The following is a 23,723-nucleotide window of genomic DNA, read 5'->3' as shown; positions in this document are numbered from 1 at the left end:
GAGAGACATAGAGAAACATTGATGTGGGAGAGAGACACATTGATTGGTTGCCTTCCACATGCACCCCGACGGGCGCTGGGGAATCGAACCTACAACCAAAGTACATGCCCTTGACTGGAATCAAATCTGGGACCCTTCAGTCCATGGGCCGATGCTTTAACCACTGAGTCAAACCAACTAGAGCTTTTGTTTTGTTATAAATGTTTTTATTGATTTGAGAGAGACATCAATTGGGGATCAAGCCTGCAACCCAGGCATGTGCCCTGACAAGGAATCGAACCAGCAACCTTTTGGTGCATGGGCTAAGACTCCAACCAGCTGAGCCATACCAGTCAGGGCTGTTTTGTTTTTAATTATTATAATCTGGAAAGCAGAGCAATATTGTCAAAAGTGGAAATACCTACTATGTATTAGACAATAGGGTGGGCATTCTGCATTTTTAATTATGTTTTCTGATTTTTGCCACAAGCATGCAAGGTCAATGCTACTATGACTATTTTTAACAGATGAATAAAGTAAAAAGAGATGTAATATTCCCTAAGCAATAGAGCTAGCATATTTTGAAGTTGAAGCTTCAACTCAGATCTGCCAGGCCCCAAACCTATATACTCCTTCCACACTCTTATGTGGCCATGGAGTTTAGAAGGAGTAGACTGAGTCTGAGACAGATGCTCAGAATTTGGTAAACAGGAAGATGTAGGGAGGAGAGAGAAATGGGACATTTTGAGGTGGTAGTGAAGTTTAGAGACTGAGTGGAAGGTGATGCAACTAAAATTCAGGTGGGATAAATAATCTTTTCTTCCCTCCTCTCTTCCTGCCTGGTTGTCAGGGAAGACAAGTAGTTGTTTTTGAACGTTTAAAAATTGACAGTCTTACAAATCACTGAGCTAGAGTTGCTTGATTGGCAGGTGGGAATGTGTGTTGTCATCTTGGAAGTTCAAAAGGTCACTCTGGTAGCAATGTCCTTGTTGGGAGACTAAACAGTGTAATAGAAAGTGGAAAGGTTTTAGTCACAGAGATCTCAGTTTGAAACCCAGCTCTGTAACACCAGCAGTAGCCTCTTTAAGCCTCGTTTAACCTCTTTAAACTGTTTCCCCGTCTGTAAATCTCTTCTAGATTACTTCAAGATTGAGATAATTTGAGAATAGATCCTGACATAGAACAGGTATAGGATCAATGTTGATTGCTTCTTTGGGAAGAGTGCGCAGAATGAGAACAAAAGGAACCAAGAGCAGAGTCCTGGGGAAGTCTAGTGTTAAAGAAACAGACACTGCCAAGAGCTATTAAAGTAGGTGGGTGAGGAAGGTTACTGAGCCTTTCCCACCAAACCACCAAGTTTTCCACAGAGCTTGGAGGACATGAATGCTGTGACATCAGAAGTAGGGAGTTTCAAGAAGTTTCAGAGTTGGTCACCGGTACCAACTTCCATCAGGGAAGGGGGCTGACAGTGGTCCTTTGTTGGTGGTAATTAGGAGGTCTTTGGTACCTGGAGGAGAGCTGTTTTGGACGAACCAGGTTTTAAGGATTGTTTGGCTTGGTTTAGTGTTGTTGTTTTTTAAACAGAGTAGCCCAGAGTGTTCATTCTTCCAGTCCACAATTGTGCCTGGGGATGCAGTGATGAGCAGGTTTTTCATCTGAAGGAAGGGTGAGAGGAGGGGGAGGAGGGATTAAGATAAAGATAAAATGGGGTAACCAAGGAAGTAACAACTTGGAGAGGAGGGAAGTGATCCCTCTGCAGGTTCTCCATAAAGTGGAAGAAACAATTTCTCTTCTGAGAGAGAAAAGCAATGTTTTAACAAGTGAGTTTAGTAATGGAGTGAGCGGGAAGTGGGTGGGTTTTGATTGAAGGTCTTCTATTTTCTCAGTGAGAAGAGAGGCCAAGTTATTGGCTAAGAGTCAGGGGGCTAAGTTGGGGTTAGAGTACGGAGTTTAGGGTTGTAGTAAAATTTGGGTCTGAAGAGTTGAAAAGGACAAATAAATATTTGTTAAATCCTATCAATTACTGTGACAAAATGCTAATTTCTCTGGTAAACACCTGAAACTCAGCTCTCCCTGGTCTTAGAATTCTGTGCTCTAGAGTGATGCTAGGTAATTTTGCTCAATCATTATTTATTCTTAGACCCTCAAAAATGTCTAAAAGATGATTGTATTTTTTTTTCCTTTCCTGATTTTCTTGATCAAATTTTCTTTATTTCTTTGTTGTTATTGTTCTCCCTAGTTAGTTTATGCGTTTAATTCTGTGTATGAAATTGGTGTTCAGAGATATGTGCTTGATTTTTAACTTATTTTGGTCATATATGTTTAGAAATACAAATTCATACATTAATGCTGAGAATATTGCTTATGTATGGAATAGTTGAACTGTGAGAGAAGGAAGAAACATTTTAGTGATGAATCTGGAATTCTCAAATTTAAAATTTAGTAGCTTATATCTGATTCAGCTTTCAGATGATTCTTTTGAAAATTCAAAAAAAACACCTAGACAACCTAAAAGAGAAGTGAAAAAGAAAGACACACTGCCATGGTGGATAACAGAAGGTGATTTCGAAGATGGTGGTAAATATTGCTGATTTTTCATTTCACATTATTTGACCACAAGGGGTCAGTCAAGACTTTTAATTCTGGATTTTGTTACTGTACTATAAATATATGAAGACAAGAATTTGATTTATTTTCTTCACTTTATTATATACAGTATTATATAATTGAGAGTCTATGTTTCTGCATTATTAGGTTTTTTTACATTGAGATCATTTTTATTTACTCAAATTAAGATGATGAATAATATCAGTATGTTTATATATAATTATATTTAATGGTAAATTGATTTAAGGTGATTTAATAAAATATCCTGACAACATATTAATGTCATTGCATGGGCAGAATTTAACAAATCTATAGATTTTGATACCACAGTTTCTTATAACATTAGTAAAATAAATTATCACAGAACAATTCCTCATTGCATTGTTACAAATAGAAAATTACTCTCTGGAGCAGCAGTCACCAACCTTTCGGACCTCGGTCCGTGGACCACCGATTGGCGACCGCTGCTCTGGAGTGTTTTCTTCAGTGTACTATGTATGGTGATCGTTGTATCTCTAAGGAACTGAGACTACCATGAAATACCTATGTTCACACTGCTTGCGGGTCATTAAGCACCATTTTATAAACTGATAAGATTTAGTATCTCTTCTCTTAGGGGAAAATTTACCCATGGCTTTTGTTTTCCCCCCATAAAACAGCCCAAATGCCCTAATGTGATAGTTACGGCTCTGCCTAATCTGACTGGAACCCTCCCTTCTAGCCTCATGCGCTCAGGCCATATTCGGTTTTTCCTTCTCTGCTGGAAGCATCATTGGCTCCATGCCTGTGTGCGTTAGCTCATGCTTTCTTGCTCTAGAGTGCCTTTCCTCTCATCCTTCTTGTCCAGTAAGGTTTGGTATCACCTCTTTTGTAATCCTTCCCTAACTCTTCTAACTCCCTTATCAACACAATTACTTCCTCCTTTGTTTCAGGGTCAAAACACCATAATAGCATTTATGCATTGTGGTTATACTTGTAACCTACTGCTGAGATCGGCAGCTTTGTGAGGGCAGGAAACACTTCTTTTCCTTGTATTCCCTGACCCTTAATGTGTTTAACAAATGAATGTAAGAGTGAATTTGATAGTCATTTATCTGTTCTTAATAATGTAAATAAGGAATTGATTAATTGAAAAAATTCAGTGCATTTTTTTTTCATAAATCCCCAAACTATACAACAGTGTTAAAGTTTGCATGTGAAGAATTCTTTTTTAGAATCTTTCCCTCGGTTGTAAAGGATATAATATGATGAAGTGCTATTGGAATTGTTGACAAAAATTTGAGAGTTAATTAGCATTAAAGTCTCTTTTCTAGAAAATAATCAGATGGAATGATGTGTAAATTAACTTCAAAGGGAAAGAATAGGTCCTGGACCAACACTCAAAGGTATTCTGACTAAAGGTATTACTAATTTTTAAAAGGATTTATCAATCAGTGGTGGATTTGACTAGTAAAGGATGCAAGGAAGGATACTTAAGAAATAAACTTTGCCCAGCTGGTGTGGCTCAGTGGTTGAGCATTAACTCTTGAACCATGAGGTTAAGGTTCAATTCTGGTCAGGGCACATGCCCAGGTTTTGGGCTCAATCCCCAGTAGGGGGCATGCATAGGCAGCCAATCAATGTTTCTCAGCATTGATGTTTCTAACACTCTCTTCCCTCTTCCTTCCTCTTTCTGAAATAAATAAAATCATATTTAATAAATAAACACATAAATAGAAACAAACGTTGACATTGTCCTTTTACACACAAGGGAGAGAGTTTCTCCACCCAAGGGCATAACTTGATCCCTGTTCAGTCACAAACTGTAGTAGAGTTTATGGTATGTTCTGAGTACCAGGTGACTCTTAGTACTAGATGATTCCTCTCATCCAGGTGTAGAAGTTTCTGAGGGAGATGGCAACACCCTCTTGAGGAGAGGAACCCGTTACCCACCCTAGATAGATCCCATTAAACGTCAACATTGAGAACTCCAGCCTTATAATTTTGCTTTCTCTTTGAGTTATCATAAGGACAAAATGTTCTGCCTAGAGCAGCGGTTCTCAACCTGTGGGTCGCGACCCTTTTGGCGGTCAAACGACCCTTTCACAGGCGTCGCTTAAGACCATCCTGCATATCAGATATTTACATTATGATTCATAACAGTAGCAACATTACAGTTATGAAGTAGCAACGAAAATAATTTTATGGTTGGGTCACAATGAGGAAGTATATTTAACCGTTTGGCTGCTAATGTATTTTTTCGGACATATGCCAAAACTGCGGCACTAATTGCGCGTGTATGGGAAAAAATGTAAAACACTTTTTATACAATAAACTCATTTGTATTGCTTTGCAACAACAAAAATTGAAAAATACCAATTGTTTACATAAATTTGTTTTAAATAAGAAGAGCGCGATAGCGCTCCTTAGCAGTCAAACGGTTAAAGGGCCAGAAGGTTGAGAACCACTGGCCTAGAGGGTAAAACCGTCTAATCCTGCTGGGTGTCCTCTTCATTACCAATAACTCAGTTGCACCTTGGTTTCGGTTATAGTAGTCTCTTGTGAGCTCAGTTAGCATGGGTCACATCCCTGCGTCAGCATTGGAACCAGGTGAAACCCAGACAGACAGCACCCCAGCCTTGGCATGCACTTTCTCCTTTGACGTGTCTCTTGATTTTCTGCAGCTGTGGAAGTTATTTGAGCTATGGAACCATTATGCACACCTAAAGCCATAAAATAAATAGATTCTGAACCCTTTCCAAGAGGACACTAATTAGGAAATTGCGTACAAAATTTGTGACTTCTTAAGGCTTCCTGCAGAGCAAAAGTTATATTTTCCTAATCTTAACATGTATTTCTATCATGTAATATAATCTACTTTCTCTATATATCAGTTTTTTTCCACAAATGTGTAGCATTGGGATAAAGAACTTTTGATGTTGCATAACTTTTTCATTGTTTTCTATTGCTTTTGGAATAAAGAGAAAAATTTCACTCCTGGCCTGTGAGGATGAGAATGGTCTAACCATCAGCTCCTGCTCTGGGCTTATTTCTACCCTGACTTACCTTTACTCTCTAGACCCACCTTCACTGGCTTTTTTGCATCCTCTGATATGGCTGTTCCCTCACATTGTTGACCCTTTGTACCTCTTCCCTCTACCTGGAATTGTCTCCCTTTTCCATTTCAGCTGGTTATTTACTACTCTTCCTTCACATAGGGCAGACACTGTTCTTTAAAATAGCATGGTACACTGTATAAAAGTGCTGTGCTCTTTTCACCCTCATAATGCAAAATTTTAAAATATTCTTAAGATACACTGCAAACAAATGTAATTTTTCTTTTGTGAATTTTAGGTTTGATGGAGTTTTATTTAATAAATTAGATTTATTTTATAGCTACTGTCCACAAAATTAGTATAATAGTATGGTGTTGGCATAGTTGTCAAAACAATGTCCTGAATATAAATATCCAGTTATATTAAATCCCACCCCTAGGACGGCTTGGAACAAATGTAAGCTATCTGAAAACAAAGGTGACTTCTCAGCCTATTATGGAAATAGAAGAGGAGCCTGCTGAGAGGATTCAGTTTCTCAAGAGCAGTGGGACCTCTATCCTAAGTATTGACAGCTTAGAAACAAATGGTAAGAAACGTGAGACATATGAGTTGATAGGTTAGTTACTATGCTTATAATCAGAATTTTTACAAAAACTACAATCTTGAAGCACTTAGATTTAATATCTTTCTAAAAAGTTTACAATTACACTTATAGAGAAGCCTTATAATCTTGCTTATTGATTATGAATATACATCTATGCTTATTGATTATGAATATACTATATTGTGTGAAAGATTAACTAAAGTATGTTTTATATTTTTTAAAATTTAGTATATAATGTTAAATGCATCACTAAAATTAATTTTATCAAAATTCTGTATGTTAATAAATGTATTTGTGCCTTCATTTAGAAAGAGTAGTTTCTGAGCTCAATCATAGTGTTCTCGGATTGGGATTGGACACATTCGAAGAAAAAGAAGAAAAAGAGCAATTTTTTGCCAGACTTGAGAAAGGGTTAACATCTTCCATTGATTATTCAAGATTAAATAAGGAATTGGATTCTAATGACTCCACACATTTTAAAGCTTTACATAGGTAATGTAACTATATTGTAAACTAATCGTTAAATGATTTTTTTTGTGTGTGTTTTTCTAAATTTTTGGAAGACTGGTATATACTTGGACTAAAATGGGTAAGTATTATAACAGGCAAAAGTAGAATCTTATTTTTAACTCTATTCTCTGTTTATTTTGTTGGTCAGAGTTTTTCTTTTATGTGAACAGAATACATTGATTTGTATTCGAGAGCCCATTCTCCCTCCAGATATCTGAATGTCATGCCTGAGATATTACTGAGACTAACAGCACATTGCCAGAAAGACCTTTCTAGAAAGGTAACTTACCAAGTGATTTTCCACAGATAAGGTAAATAACAGTTCACGTAGCTGTTACATACTCAGAGGGGAAAGGAACAGAAACGGGTTGGGGAACCAGGGAGCAAAGACACAAACCAGGGTTTGTGTCCTACCTTTGTGTATATTTGACCCTAATGATTATTTGAACACCTCATTTATTCTGGAAATCCTGCTAGTTGACTGAGCTGGTCCTCTGTAAGTAAGGTAGACTTTGGACATTTTCAAGATCTTTGTGAAACCTGAATCTTTCATTTCCTCAGGTTTATATATCATTTAATATTTTAATTTTAAGTGAAAGTCAGATTATAATTCTAAGATTTTGAAGAACACCAAACTATAATTACTAGTACCTGGTTTCCTCACAAGGCTTAGTTTCTTACAGATGGTGGACAAAGCAGTGATTACCATGGACTGTGTGGGCTCTGAGATTGTTACCCTACTTGGACGTTAACAAGTTAGCCTGCCAGTTTTATGAATGCTGACAAGATTCCTGGGTCAGAAACAAAGGGCTTTATTTCTCACAACAAAATCAGTTCAGTACCTGAGTGCCAAATTCATTTGCCTCAGTTCCCTATGCCCCACAGGGCAACACAAAGGGTCCATGATGGCTGTCGGCACACATGGCGGGTTGCTTTACAGGAGAGGACCTGTCACTGAGCATAGAGAATCTACTGCTTTATAGTAAAGTGGAAACAAGCCTTCTCTTTGGGCAGAAACATTGCTTCATCTCTCAAGGTTGCTCACGGCCAACACAACCCTGAGAAATGACTAGGAAAGGGGGGGTTCATGCCTTGCATTCTTGGCATACCCATCAGGAACATGCAGACCCATGGTGATTGCCTTAGTGACAACATAGATTAAGCCTGTATAGGTTTATTAGTCACAGGATTTTGCCCCTTTACAATATTTAACTTTTTTCTGATTTCTTAACAAAATTCTTAACTACTGATATTTTTGCTCTAAAACAGACTAGTCAGAATGCAGCACAGTATTGAAATGCAAAATTATTTTCCGCTATTACTAATATCTCTAATAATAAAAGAGTTAAATGCTAATTAGACCAGATGTCCTTCCAGACAAAGCCACAGTGGGCGGGGCCACCGCGGTAGAGGCCCTTGCAGAATTTTGTGCATTGGGCCTCTAGTAGTTTTACAATTTTTTGGACCTTTTAATGTCACTGGCAACAGGATTGATGGACTGAAAAAGGTGGAACTGATTCCTGGGTTTGAAAGAAAGCATATCTGAACTAATAGATCCAGTGCAATTCAGACTTGCTCCAGCTTCTTACCTTGCTGAGGTTTTCTTGCAAGCATGTCAGACTCGCGGCCGGCGGATTTAAGTGAGGCATGGGGCCCACTGGCCATGGGTTTGACTGGCCATGAGCTTGGTAAGACTCCTATTTAGCTCCCATTTCAGGTGTAAGTTGCTTGTTAGCATGTAAATGACTATGGTATTTTTTTCCTGGCCTCCTTGTAGACCAGTGGTTCTCATAACTTGTCAAGTCCTAATTTTTAGTGTAAAAAGGACATCTGGATCCTGAGACATGTAAATGCACAGATTTATGTATAGAGTTAAAAATTATGGCATGTTTTCCTTTGTATTATTTTGTCAGTTACAATTAAGCTGTAAGGAAATGTTATTTTCAAAATGTTTTGCTTATAGCTCCCAAGTTTTTTGCTTTTGATAGAACTTGAGAAGAAATACATAATATTAGAAGTTTTTAAAAATATACACGGAGGATTTCATGGAAATGTATTATTAACATGTAATACTAAATTAAATAAATATTTTTTTCTAGTAATCAAGCTAATATAGAACTAACCGAAGATAAATATGAGAATGAGTCAAAACTTGAGCTGGCAGGTAATTTCATTGGTTTTAAAATTTACAGTATTTGAAAAGATAATATAGCTTTTAATAAAGATATTGGTAAGAAAAAATAATTAAAGGGAAATCATATTGTCTTGGAAAGAGCTTCAAACAGGTAGAGTGAATTGCTTGTGTTGTAACCTGAGCCACCGGGAAGTTGTTAAAAGTCCACCGCTGCCTTATTTGTTGGGAGTGGGCTGTGGACCAGTTGGGAAGACAGAAAAAAGTTTTGTGCTAGGAGCAGGGAAACCTGTGGAGCCAAGACAAATATCTTTCAAGCTTGATTGTGGCAGTACATCTTTTTCCATCTATTGACTTTTCATGTATCTGTGTTTTAAAATGCTTTTCTTATAGATACATATAGCTGGGTTTTGCTTTTTTTATCCAATCTGACAATCTCTGACTTTTAATTCAAGTGTTTTTACACTTTATAAAAATATATTTCTTGGATTGATTATTTACTGTATTGCTATTTGTTTTTGTATCTTTCCATCTTTTTGTTTATTTGGGTTTTTTTTGTCTTGCATTTTGTTGGATTGAGTATTTATAGTATTCTATTATCCCTTCTTTTGGCTGGTTATACCTCTTTGCTGTATTTTTTGTCTTAATTGCCCTAAGATTCACAATATGCAGCTTTATCTTATTAGAGTCTACTTTCAAACAATATTTTGCAATTGCTGACAGTTCTATAGCCGATAGTAGTAGAACTAGGTAGTGAGTCCAAGACTACTGGCTCCTGGTTGCGCTCTTAAGTGTTATATTACTTGCACTGTTTCTTATACTACCTGTTTGTAATCCCATAAACACTACATTCCCTTCCATTGATTGGAAGCAGTTCCCAAATCCCAAGTAGTTGTCTAAGTTCATTATCATAACCTCCCATGTCTCCCCCCTCCTTGTACATCATTTCTTTTTAAACAAATTTAATCTCTTAGGTTACTTAAAATTTAGTGCTTCCTACCTAGAATATTAGAATCTTCATCATTTTCATATTGGTCCTAGAACCTAGAACAATGTCTAATACAAAGTAATTTCTCAATAACTGTGAATTTAATTGTGTCTACTGATATTTAAAAATCCCACTGTTTTTTCTCAAATGGTAGAGAAACAAAGGTGAGCTTCTCAACTTCCAAATATAGATGCTAACCAGGTAACCTAGCTTATCTGTCTAGGTTATAATACCATGCTGTTCCAACCTCATATTCCTTATGAACTAAAGTGGAAATGTTTCTGTAGGCAGATCTCAGTGGAAGCATCTCTGTTTAATTTCCAAACCCTCTCGAGTTTATTCCCACACTTCTATTTATAGCTACATTTAAGTTGTCTCCTCCTTTCTAAAAGAAGACTGAAGGACAGTCTTTCCAAAAGCAGATTCTAGTACCTCAGGCAGTCTTTCTCCCATCAGGCCATCCTGTTTCTGCATGTGATCTATCTTTTGAACTACAAGTAAGATTGCATTTTCTTCTAGAATGGTTGATTCCACCCTGTAAAGGTTATTACGCTTTACAGCCTGTAGGTCTCAGTGAATTCTTCATAAGAGCTATAAACAAGTTACAAATTGTTGAATAGATCCTGGCCAAATCATCCCTGCCGTGTCTTCTCAATAAATAGTCTGATGGAATCATGTTAACATGGACACACCCTTCCCATCTGCTGCAAAGTCATTGAGATATAATTTGGACTTTTAGCTGAGAAGTGCCCAGTCTTGGGAAACAGTGAAGGTCATATAGGTCAATATTTCCTCAGGGAAGTATCAGAGATAGACCTCTCATGAGTAGCATTTAAAGCTTATAGTAGAGATACCTACAGATACCAAAAAAATCAATCAACTTAAAAAATGAATAGCCCTAGCCTGTGTGGCTTAGTTGGTTGCACATAGTCCCATGCACCAATCCAAGCAGGGCACATGCCTGGGTTGTGGGTTCGATCCCTGGTGGGGGGCACATAGTTGCCAGCTGATCGATGTTTCTCACACCGATGTTTCGCTTTCTCCCCCTTCCTCTCTCAAAAATCAATTTAAAAGACTTTTTTTTTTTTTAAAAAAAAAAAAGCAAAAGCCATGCTTTTATGAGTCAACATTTTACAAAAGTGCTGGCTTTTATAAGTAAGCAATTTGAGATTTTTGTCTTTAAAAAACAAATATTAAAATTTGTTTTAAAGATGATATAAAATCTTTTGGGTAGCTCTAGATATTTTTAGTCAGTTAACACTATCAAAGATTAAAAATGAAAGTACTTGAAAGAACAAAAAATGGAATAAAATTAAGACAGTCTTAAGAATTGAATTATTAAATCTTTGCAAAAAAATCTGTTAATTTATATTTATGTCAATATTTCAATAAATTATTCTTATGTGGAATTCTTCCTTTTGAAATCAGTCATTTCCTGGAAATTGATTTTTTTATGTGATCCTTATATTTTTAAAAATTATTTTCTTCAGAAAATTACAGTGGTGATTTTGAAGATGAGGAGGATATTGATGGACTTTTGACTACTAAAGATGAAGAGACAAATTCCAAAGAAAATCCCAAATCAGAAAAAATAAATGCACCCAAACAGGTACATATCAATTATCTTTTTGACAATTTTGAAACTTCTTTTATCACTTTAGCTGTTATTATTTGGAGAGTTCGAAATATGGAGTTCTTTATAGTCTTTTTTTGTTTGTTTGTTGTTTGTTTTTTTGTTGTTTCATGATTCTACCAGTTAAATCTTTAATAAAATTCCATCAAAGATTATGTCATATTATATGCCATGATTAGCTTTCTACAAACAACTTTGCTTTCTGTGTACAAATCAGTGTCAATGAAATAAAAAATAAAACTATACTAGGCAAAGATCTTTATTAACCTGTTTCAAACTTTATTCCCAAGCTTCTTCAGCTTAATTAGCTGCAAAGAATGATTTATGTATAAGCAAAAACTGAAAAGAGCTGCTATGTCCAGGGGTGTTGGGCTAAAAAATATTAGAGATCTAGATTTTATCAGATCCATAAACAAAATTTGAAAAAGCAGTCATAATATAAAATATCAGCTCCCAGAAACTTCTTCAAGTTTATCTTCTTCAGAAGCTGACTCAATTCAGTTTGCTTTATTATTGGAAGCCTCATCGAAATTCTCCCCAAGATCTGGAACTTCATCACCTTCATCCTCTCCAGTAGCAATGGCGCGTTTCCATCCACAGATTGTTTGGGCAGAGCTTCAGCCAGTCTCCTTAAACTAGTCAGACTGCCTGCCCCAAGCTGGTTTGAGATGCTAATAGCATTTCTGTCAGCTGCTTTGTCTCAGCATGGCCTGTAATGGTGAAAGTGTTCGCTGCCAGAGATGCCTGAACTTTAGGGTTGTTAAAGTGGATCACTGTTCCTTAGTTTGTAAACATATTTATCTCTTCAATACCAGAGATACTGTTTACCCCTAACTTCTTTAAGGAGAACAGAAGTTTTTTATCATCTGCTGTATCGTGTGCTGTGAACCACCTTCTTTCTACGAGCAGTTCCTTTCCCACCAATGTGCACTTGTGCCTGCAGTTTGGCAAGTTTCTCTTGGTTCATGATAGTTTCTTTCATCTTGTTGGAGAGGAAACGGGCTGAGTGGGGGACTAAGGCTGATGCTCAGGTATTTTAGGGCAGACCAGCTGAGAAGAAGCACACACACGCAGGGATGCAAGATCAGTTCTTTTTTTTAAAATATGTTTTATTGATTTTTTACAGAGAGGAAAGGAGAGAGATAGAGAGTTAGAAACATCGATGAGAGAGAAACATCGATCAGCTGCCTCCTGCACATCCCCCACTGGGGAAGTGCACGCAACCCAGGTACATGCCCTTGACCGGAATCGAACCTGGGACCCTTCAGTCTGCAGGCCGACGCTCTATCCACTGAGCCAAACCGGTTTCGGCAAGATCAGTTCTTTATAGTCTTGCTTATTGTTGTAAAGTTATAGGTCTCCTAACATACAGACATTTCCTTAACTCAGGATGTCAGTGTGGTGTAAATCTTAATGAAATATCATGGCAGTTGGTAATATTCTTAAGGATATCTTTTGGCAAGTAATTTCCTTAACTGAAGCTTTAGAAGTTGAAAACTTAATTAAAATCTCAAGTCTAATTTTAAGCAGACATAATAAATTACACTTTTCTTTGGTAGGTCTTGTCCTTGTGAATACAATAAATACCCCTCCTTAGGATTTATGCTAGTAGTAACATTAGTGTCTGAGATCATAAATTATTCTCTTCACATTCAACATTGCTGTACTCTGTCTCATTTTTCAGTTCTTAACCAAGTTAAGCATACTACAGCATATTGCCTATCTGATACAACTTATCCTTGAACTATCTAATAGTAACCAGTAGGACAATTATTGTTATGTTGATCTTGATCTGAACACAGTCTCTTTTGGGACTACGTGTTAGGACTAGGTGTTTTGAACATGTGCGAAGCCATAAACTATCTAAAAAGAAGTAAGGAACAAATTTTAATAAATTTATTAAATTTAATAAATTTATTAATATTATAAATAACATTAATAAATATTATTTTCTTAAGAAAATTATCTTACTCTAACCTAGTAATTTGCCTTTGAATGTCTGTATCATGTAGCTTGGGTAGAAAAACCCAGGTGACCTTAGAAATACCCCCAAATTAAAGAGATCTGATGAGTATCCTTAGAAATGTAATGGGGTTTATACTTAGAATATGGCAATTATAATATTTTATGAAAAATAAATAGATCAGTAGAAGGCACATCAGTAGTGGTGTGCTATATTAAGGAAGGATAGCCTGCATTAAAATGTGTTAACCTGAATGTGGAAACCTAGGAGAGAGTTGCCTGGGTAAGGATCAAAATAGGAAGGTGCCCTAACCGGTTTGGCTCAGTGGATAGAGCGTCAGCCTCCGGACTCAAGGGTCCCAGGTTCAATTCCGGTCAGGGACATGTACCTTGGTTGTGGGCACATACCCAGTGGGGAGTGTGCAGGAGGCAGCTGATTGATGTTTCTCTCTGATCGATGTTTCGAACTCTCTGTCCCTCTCCCTTCATCTCTGTACAAAATCAATAAAACATATTTTAAAAAAATAGGAAGGTAATAAAGCTCTGTTATAACAAGACTAGAGGCCCGGTGCACGAATTCATACATTGGTGGAGTTTGGCCAGCCCGCCCTGATGGGGGCCGATTGGGGCGGGCCGGTGCGGGAGGAGAGGCTGTGAGCATTTGGCTGGCTGGCCCCGTCCACAATGTGGGGGCGGGGGCTGATCGGGGTTGGAGCAGGCCAGGGGGAGGGGCTGTGAGAGGTTAGGGGGGCCCATAGGGCCCCAATGGGGCTGGTTGGTTGCTGCAGTGCCCATCATAGTGACTGGTTGTTCTGGTCATTCCATCATTCCGGTTGCTTGGCTTTTATACTAATAAAAGCGTAATATGCTAATAAGACCAGACGTCCTTCTGGACAGCTGTCTGGATGAAGCCGGGGCTGCGAAGGAAGCCCCAGTCCTGGGTGCCTGTCCGCTGCCAGAGGAAAGCCTGGGTCCCGGGTGTCTGCTGGTGGCTGGAAGGAAGCCTGAGTGTCGGTGGCTAGAAGGAAGCCTGGGTTCTGGGTGCCAGAGAGAAGCCGGTGCCGGCAGCCCGGGGGAAGGACAGCCTACTCTTGCATGAATTTTGTGTATCAGGCCTCTAGTATATATAGATAATCCTACATACTGCCTATCTGAGTGGAGAATATAGGTGACACTACTTAGAAAACTTACTCTAAGAGATCCTATAATAGTGATGAATTTCAATTATGTTACCATTTGGTGGCCTACCTTTTTGAAAATTTTCTCTCAAAATGTAGATGAAACCATGAGTACAAGTTATATTTAATCACTAATTCTTAACAATAAGGGGGAAATGCTGATGTTATATTAGAAAGAATCTTATATGAGGTATTCATGTTATCCTGGAGTTAAAAAAAGAATTTCTGAGCAAAGTGGATGAGCAGAGGGCATCTGGATACTTTAAACAAGGCTTTTATAAATTAACTAGAGGCCCGGTGCACAAAAATTTGTGCACTGGCGGGGGAGAGGGGATGGGGAGGTGACCTTCAGCCCCACTTGTGCTCTCTCACAGTCTGGGAAACTTCGGGAGATAACCACCTGCTGGCTTAGGCCCACTCCCCAGGTGGCAGATGGCAGGCTCGATCCCTTGGTCCTTCCCCGCCTCCCCGGGTCGCGCACATGGCAGGGCTGATCCGGGGCTTGGGGCGCCTCCCCGGGTCGGGTCGCACACGGGACGCCCCGGGCAGGTCGTAAACGGGACTTCTGGGCGGGCTGGCTGATCGCTACTGCCCTGCCCCGCCGCCCTGGGTCAGGTCGCACACAGGATGCCTGGGCGAACCGGCCAATTGCTGCTGCCCTGCCCGGCTGCCCGGGATGGCGCTGTCCCGCCCTGCCTGCAGTATGCAAATTAGCCGCCATCTTTGTTGGTTAATTTGCATATTGTGCTGATTAGCCAATGAGAGGCGTAGCGAAGGTACAGTCAATTACCATGTTTGTCTATTAGATAGGATTACTGGTAATTGCCAAGATTCTGAAGAAACTTCTGTAAGTTCTCGCATAGCTACACTCCCCAGAATTATTGTTTGATTGAAGGTGATAAACCTAGAAAGAACATTTCCTGATTTTTTCATAATGGAGTAGAGCGCCGGCTTTCAAATTTTGTTACTATTTCCATTATCATTCTACATAACGCTGGTTTTAAATGATACAATTCTTTTCTACCTTTAATTTAGGAAGAAGAGAAAACTGGCATGCTGGCCAATGGTAAATATTGTGTATACTTACGTTTTAGTCGGCAAAAAATTGTTCAGCATTTCATCTAAATAATTCTGAATAAACCACTATTTGTACTTGTTTTGTTTTTTTTTAAAATATATTTTATTGATTTTTTATAGAGAGGAAGGGAGAGGAATAGAGAGTTAGAAATATCGATAAGAGAGAAACATCGATCAGCTGCCTCCTGCACACTCCCCAGTGGGGATGTGCCCGCAACCAAGGTACATGCCCTTGACTGGAATCGAACCTGGGACCCTTGAGTCCACAGGCCGACGCTCTATCCACTGAGCCAAACCGGTCAGGGCTGTACTTGTTTTTTAATATCTCCAATGAATTAACGTTCACAGGTTGTCTCAGTAATATGTCTCTTCTTCCTATCTTGAATCCTTGTTATATTTAAGAAAATTTCTTTTTTATAAAAGCCCAGGACTGGATAGCTTCATTGCTGTATTCTACCAAATGTTCAAAGAATCAATACCAATTTTTAAAAAATCTTTCAAAGAACAGAAAGGAATACTTCGAAATTCATTTTATGACACCAAGATCACCTTGATACCAAAATCAGAGAAACATCATGAAAAGAAAATATTTCCATTTAAAATGACATTCAAAAGAATGAAACACTTAAGAATAAATTTAACCAAGGAAGTAACAAATATGTACACTGAAAACTACAAAATATCGAAGAAATTGAAGCAGACACAATAAATGGAAATTTATTACATGTACATGATTAGAAGAATTCGTATTGTTTTAATGTCCACACTACCCAAAGTAAACTACAAATACAGTACATTCCCTATCAAAATTCCAATGACATTTTTCAAAAACAATCTTAAAATTCATATGGGACCACAAAAGATCCAACTAGCCATCTCAGTCTTGCGAAAGAAAAAAAGTGGAGGAATCACATGTCCTTCTATTTAACATTTCAAACTGTTAAAGAGCTGTAGTAATCAGAACAGCATGCTATTAGTATTAAAAACACACATAAGTCAATTGAACAGGATAGAGTGTCCAGAAATAGACCTAAGTATAAATGGTCAATTTTTGACCAAGAATACACAGGAAAGAATAGTTGCTCCAATAAATGGCATTTGGAAAACGGCCACATACAGAAGATAAAACTGGACCCCTATCCACAACATGTACAAAAATCAATGTGAAATGGATTAAATACTTAAATAATAATATATATTTAGCCTTGTAAAAAAAAAGTAAATTCTGCCATTTTAATAACATGGATGAACATGGAGGACATTTAGTTAAGTGAAGTAAGGCAGACACAGAAACACAAATACTACATGATATCATATGTGGAATCTAAAAATGCCAAAATCATAGGGAGGATAGAATAATGGTTACCAGGCGCTGGAAGAGCAGGATATAGGAAGATGTTGGATAGGGGTGCAAAGTTTTAGTTAATGCAAGATAAAAAATTTAGGAGATTAGTGTGTAACTAGTTAACAGTAGTGTATTATGTACTTGAAATTTGCTAAGAGGGTAGATCTCAAGTGTTCTCACCACATATAACAGCTAAATAGCTATGCAAGGTGGTGGATGTTAATTTGCTTCCTGGTGGTAAATATTTCATAAAGTATAAATTATCACATTGTCAAGTGTCAGGTATACCTCAACAAAGTTGGGGTATTTTATTTTTCTCAGACCCTTTACCTTCCACATATAAATGTACATTAGGCCTGTAAGTAAGCATAGGTATGTATGTTAATGTAAACTTACTCTTTTATACATAAGGAGAAAACCATGCTTGCTTATAATAGATACCTGATTATATATTCTTTATGTGTAAATATCTTTGTTTTTATATGGATTGCCTATGATTAAAATACTTTCTTAAAGGGACCATGCAAATTTTTCTATATTCCTAATAACTTTTTTTGTATATTGTTCCAGTGGTGCTGCTTGATTCATTCGATTCTATTGCAGAGGTCAGCCTTGATGAACAAGATAAAGCAACTACTATGCCAAAGGTTCTGCCTGAAATAACTGACAATGAAATGACAGGAACAGGTAAAAATGTTTGAAAACTCAGTATTTTCTAAATGTGTAATATTTTATGACTAATTGACTTCATTTATACATAATACATAATAACTATATAATAACTGTCTATATATATAAAAGCCTAAGTGACCATTATGACAGAATGACCAGAACGACCAGTCGACCAGTCACTATAACGTGCATGACCACCAGGGGACAGACGCTCAATGCAGGAGCTGCCCCCTGGTGGTCAGGGCACTCTCACAGCCAACCTTCCATGGCCCCTCACCCTCCAGCTGGACAACTTCCCAGGGTCTGTCTCCCTCTCCCCCGGCTGGCTGGCCCGCTGATAGGCCTCTATCACCAGCCAGGTCGAGGGACCCCTACCCATGCATGAATTTGTGCACCAGGCCTCTAGTATTGACAATAAAATTTTAAATCTCATATTTTCTACCATATTTAACAACTTCAGTAATCTGAACTTGCTAATGGTGACACCTAATGCTAGGCAGCCAAATAAAATACGTTTTTAAGTAAATGCTTATTAAGTGATTGCTGTTGATACAATGTGTAGCACAGTGGGTAAATACTAACTTTTTTGTCCTGTCCAGGGTATTCAGTTAAATTTGCCAGGTATAGGAGAAATAAAACTTCAGTGTTATTGTGATTTTCTATAGTTCCCTTTGTGTAGGAAAAAGCTGGATCACATCCCAAAATTTTGAGATGCCTAGGACCGTCTAGACTTAAGTTTGGAAAGATCTTTAGGACATTGTCTTTGTAAACTTGTTTAAAGCACTGGAATCCTATCTATCTCCAAATGAAATCTTATGTATACTCTATGTAGATAAAAATGGTATTTTGTCAGTATAAACATAAATGTTTACATTTATAACATTTACAAGTAAAGATAAAACAAAATGCTCCTTTGAAACTTTTGAAATCATAAGTTTATAGATATTTGTTATATTTTCATATCACCATCAGACTTAATATGTTAGTATATTTTGTTTTTGTTGTATAATGCAAAAATATTTTTGGCTTACTATATAAATAGTTACAAATGGGAACTTTTTAATCAGCTTGCTTTTCAAGACTCAGTTGACCAGTATGGTCAAGTAAACCAATCTACTAAACACTTGGAAAACAAGAGCAATAGAATTGATAAATCACTAACCCAACTCCAAATATCTACTTGAATTTTATTTTTAATTATTTTCTTCCTTAATAGAAATATAGTATATCTATAAGAAAGTATAATATACCTACTAGTATAACATCCTATATAATAAAAGCCTATATGCCAAGTGTCCTGTTGACTGGTTGGCCATTCAAGCAATCAAAGCGTAATATGCTAATGATATACTAAGGCTGCTCAACTGCTTGCTCTGATGTACACTGACCACCGGGAGGCAGACACTCCAGTAGGTTAGCTTGCTGCTGGGGTCTGGCCAATTGGGACTGAGCGAGATGGGCCAGACATGCCGTGGAGCCCTCCCATGGTTCCTCCCCGGCTGGCCAACCATCCGCGTCCCTCCCCAGCCCCAGTCATGCATCAGTGGGGTCCCGCCGCCTGGCCTGCATTCCCTCGCAATCCGGCACCCCTCAGGGGAATGTTGGAGAGCCAGTTTTGGCCCGATTCCACAGGGCAGGCTGAGGGACCCCACTGGTGCATGAATTCGTGCACTGGGCCTCTAGTGTGTCATAATAGTGCAACTAAATGAATTTTCAAATACTGAAACACCCATGTAATCAGCAACCAGATTATGACCCAAACTACAAAGTCTACTCAGACTTCTTTTTTTCTAGTCACTGCCATCTAAGAGTCACCACTATTTTACTTGGTTCACCCATTTCCATTTTAAAATATATAAAAGTCAAAAACTACAATAGTTCCCATCAAGACAAGTTACTCATTTACTTGTTATTACCTGAGTATTCTGCTATGACGAAAGCACGTTCCTCAGTCTTACTGCTGTTTATTTAAGTTCATTTCACTTATGTGCTGTGATAGTAGATCCACTTGCAGAGTCTTCAGTAAGCAGACATGAATTCTTTTAAAAGATCAGTGTAGAGCTATAGTTTTTCTAATCAGTGATACATTATAGGGCAGTGATGGCGAAATTTTTGAGCTCAGCATGTCAGCATTTTGAAAAACCCTAACTTAACTCTGGTGCCGTGTCACATATAGAAATTTTTTTGATATTTGCAACCATAGTAAAACAAAGATTTATATTTTTGATATTTATTTTATATATTTAAATGCCATTTAACAAAAATCAACCAAAAAAATGAGTTCGCGTGTCATCTCTGACACGCGTGTCATAGGTTCGCCATCACTGTTATAGGGTCATGTATGTACAGTATGGCCAGAAAAACTTTGTTCTAAGATATGCATGAAGACAAAGCAAGAGGCAAAGTTCTGACTCTGATGGTCTTCAAAGTACTACAGTTACATAAGTGGCACATTTGAGTGTTTAGATTGGCTTCCTGTACAATTTTTAAGTTTTAAAGCACATTTAAAAATGAAATTTCAACCAAACATCTGTGGAACACATGATTTTCCCTGAAATACCATGATTTTATAAAATACAACATGAAAACCACTGCTGTAGGTTATTAAAAAAAAACCCTCAAAAATAAAAAAAATGTATTGCTAAAAGTAAAAATTCTTTTGAGATGATCCAAGCAGTTATATAAAGCTGTAGTTTTTTGGTATTATTTCTCTTTTTTTAAAATATATTTTATTGATATTTTACAGTAAGGGAGAGGGATAGAGAGTTAGAAACATCGATGAGAGAGAAACATCGATCAGCTGCCTCCTGCACACCCCCTGTGGGGGATGTGCCTGCAACCAAGGTACATGCCCTTGACTGGAATCAAACCCGGGACCCTTCAGTCCACAGGCTGATGCTCTATCCACTGAGCCAAACTGGTTAGGGCTTTGGTATTATTTCTTAAGTAGTCTAGTCTCTGAATTATTTTGATGAGTCAGTTTCTGAAATATAGTAGAGTATAACTTTATTGTCATGTACCCTTTGATTCTTATTCTCATCCTTGCCAATTATCTCCTGGTTGACACTGGACAATTAATGCTTCTAAGCCTGTTTTTCTTTAAAATTAGGCCTTGTGATGGTCAGCTGTAATAACGTATGTTGTATAGTACATTGTTAAGATTCAACAAGCAATAGCAACTCAGTGGTTGTTATCATTATTATAATTTATATCAACTATTGGTTAATAGTACAAGTTATAATAAAGAACCTGAAAGCATTATAGTATAAATCGGATTAGCTGTGAGATATTGAATTTACCTGGTACTTCAGAAATACACTTGAAATCTTCAAATCAGTGTCTGAACTTGGGTTAAGAACTGAAAAGATCAGTGGAGTTTGCTTTTGTTTGTTTGTTTTTACCATGATTCTTCTAGGATTAAGCAGGTTCAGATTAGGTGCAGCATTGTCAAAGATCATCCTTTTAAAATAACATTGATGTAATTCTTGTGCTTTATTGAAAAAAATGTTGATATCTATAAAAATGAGTTTTCCCTAGCACCAGGCCAGATCTAGCCTTCCATTTGTTTTCATTTGTCCCTCAGGCGGTACCGTTTTGTGCTGTGGCTGCATGACCGGTGCAGTCACAAGGTGACAGTATTGCTCCACAACCTGACGCTTGCCTCTGTAACTCAGCGTTTAACCTGTCTCAACTTTCTTAAGTGGAAAAATTCAAGTTTTTTATATAAAAATATATAATAGTAATAATATTTAATATAAGCGACATAGAATACTCTCTTTTTAATGTAAAAGGCAGACTGGTCAGGCCTTTTTTCATAAAGGGCATGAAAAAAGTTAACTTGTATGACTCAGATATTTTAATATCATGTGGGTAAAGTTAGGAGAAAAGTATCCCTCCCTGCTCTGTTTCCTGAGCAGCACCTAATACCTCTCTATCCTTTACTTTTAATTTGTAACTTTTAGATCATTTGTTTTTCTGCACGTTTGCTCTACTGTTGCTTTAAAGCCTTGAACTTCTTTCTGACACCTCACACCTGATAAATTAGGTATGAGCATTCAGTACTGCCGTGCTACTTACCATTGGGTCATTTCTTTTACATATATCAGCAGATACTTAACTACTCAGGATCTTTTTGTAGAGGAGAAAAGAAACACCTGTGCCTTTTTTCCTTTCTTCATAAAGATTAATTTTCTCCTTCAGTCATGCTACTCAGTGTGACAGATGGTTAGGGGAAGAGTTAGGCTTACTTAACAGGCAAGATCTTTTCCCTCAAGTCCTATTTAAAAATCTCTGCCACTTGCCACTTGACTGTTCACAATTTTGCCCTAAGTATCTCTCCTTTTTGTTTTTAATTTTTTAAAATATATTTTTATTGATTTCAGAGAGGAAGGGTGAGGGAGAGAGAGAAGTATCAATGATGAGAGAGAATCATTGATCGGCAGCCTCCTGCATGTCCCCTACTGGGGATCAAGCCTGCAACCCATGCATGTGCCCTAGACTGGAATCAAACCCAGGACTCTTTAGTGGACTCTGTCCACTGAGCCAAGCCAACTAAGGCTGTTTTTAATTTCTTAAAGCAAATCTATTATTTATTGGGGGCATGCTTCATCCGAATAGCAGTTGTCACCTGAAGCATTAGAAAGATACCCCACTGTAAGGCATTCTTACAGTCTTTTGTGTGGCATTTGGATGCCTCTTACATTTAAAGTTAAAAATAGCCCCTTAGAGTTGTATACTATGCAAATTACAGTTTATATAGAAGAAGATGAGGTTGCATATAACGTTGTATTTTTAAGCACTAATTAATTAATCATGGGTATCAAAAGAAAAGGAGATGGGTCATCCCATGTCTCTCCTCTTTTTCCACTTTTCTATGACTCTTATTCTTTTCTATAATTTTTAAAATTCCACTGTTAATAATGAAAGTTACAAAATGAGTAAGAAAATATTCATAGAAATATTAGACCATTGTTCTCATTATATTCCTGGAATTCTTTTTTTCAGAATTTATTTATCAGTTGGGAGAAGGAGGAGAATGGTAACAGGAAAGAAAGAGTGAACAATGACATCATGTTGACTAGGTGATTAGTGATGCCCTTAGCTAAAATAGGAAATACTGGTAGCAAAACAAATTTTACTTGCGAATGCCCTGACTGGTTTGGCTCAGTGGATAGAGCGTCAGCCTGCGGACTGAAAGGTCCCAGGTTCGATTCTAGTCAAGGGCATGTACCTTGGTTGCGGGCACATCCCCAGTAGGAGGTGTGCAGGAGGCGGCTGATTGATGTTTCTCTCTCATCTATATTTCTAACTATCTATCCCTCTCTCTTCCTCTCTGTAAAAAATCAATAAAATATATTTTAAAAATAATTTTACTTGCGAATATATTAAATTCTGTTGGGGATATGTTAGATGTGACTTACTTACAGAACAATCTAAATGTCTTTATTCAGTAAAAAAAAAAATAGGGACAGCACTGGCTGGTGTGGCTCAGTTGGTTGGGTGTCATCCTGTGCACCAAAAGATTGCCATTTGGATTCCCAGTCAGGTTACATGCCTGTGTTGCAGGCTCAATCCCCAGTCAGGGAATGCAGGAGGCAACTGATCAGTGTTTCACTCTCACATTGATGTTTCTCTCTCTCTTTCCTTTTCTCTCTTTCTGAAAATCAAAAAAAACCTTTTTAAAAAAAGGATAACACAGATATGAGCATCATGAGCATATATGTAATAGATGAAGCTAAAGGTTTTGATGAAAGTTAGGCATAAAGGAAGGAGAGAAGGAAGGTAGTTTAAAAAAGAAGGCTAAACATAGAGCCCTGAGATGAGCCATCTATAATCTAATCTAATCTAATCTAATAAAAGACAAACATGCAAATTGACCATACCTTTGCTATGCCTTAAGCCACCCCCACCAGCCAATCAGAGTGACTATATGCAAATTAACTCAACCAAGATGGCAGCCGGCAGCCATGGAGCTGGAGCAAGCAGGAGGCTTGGTTGCTCCA

At 37.7% G+C, this 23,723-nt stretch overlaps 1 protein-coding gene and 1 pseudogene across 6 annotated transcripts in view; one reads left to right on the top strand and one right to left on the bottom strand.

The window, feature by feature from the left end:
• The window catches only part of CEP162 (centrosomal protein 162kDa), an 80,761-nt gene that overhangs the window by 2,977 nt on the left and 54,061 nt on the right, over positions 1-23,723 (top strand). For 3 of the 6 annotated variants that reach the window (XR_436175.2, XM_006773462.2, XM_006773463.2), the window contains exons 3-9: positions 2,442-2,556; positions 6,061-6,207; positions 6,534-6,717; positions 8,835-8,899; positions 11,345-11,463; positions 15,663-15,693; positions 17,620-17,736. Coding sequence is in view for 5 of the 6 variants with exons in the window: in XM_006773462.2 (XP_006773525.1) it covers positions 2,442-2,556; positions 6,061-6,207; positions 6,534-6,717; positions 8,835-8,899; positions 11,345-11,463; positions 15,663-15,693; positions 17,620-17,736 (778 nt within the window). In the remaining variant the exon portion in view is untranslated. Of the gene's footprint in view, positions 1-2,441; positions 2,557-6,060; positions 6,208-6,533; positions 6,718-8,834; positions 8,900-11,344; positions 11,464-15,662; positions 15,694-17,619; positions 17,737-23,723 lie in introns of those variants that run through there. The other 3 variants (XM_015570300.1, XM_015570301.1, XM_015570302.1) reach the window with 3 other exon arrangements.
• On the bottom strand, positions 11,729-12,500 carry LOC102765555 (annotated as a pseudogene).

Source organism: Myotis davidii, unplaced genomic scaffold (assembly GCF_000327345.1).
Source record: "Myotis davidii unplaced genomic scaffold, ASM32734v1 scaffold185, whole genome shotgun sequence".
Lineage (NCBI taxonomy): Eukaryota > Metazoa > Chordata > Mammalia > Chiroptera > Vespertilionidae > Myotis > Myotis davidii.
Note: the sequence above shows the minus strand (reverse complement) of the source record. Positions and strands in the feature narration are given on the sequence as shown.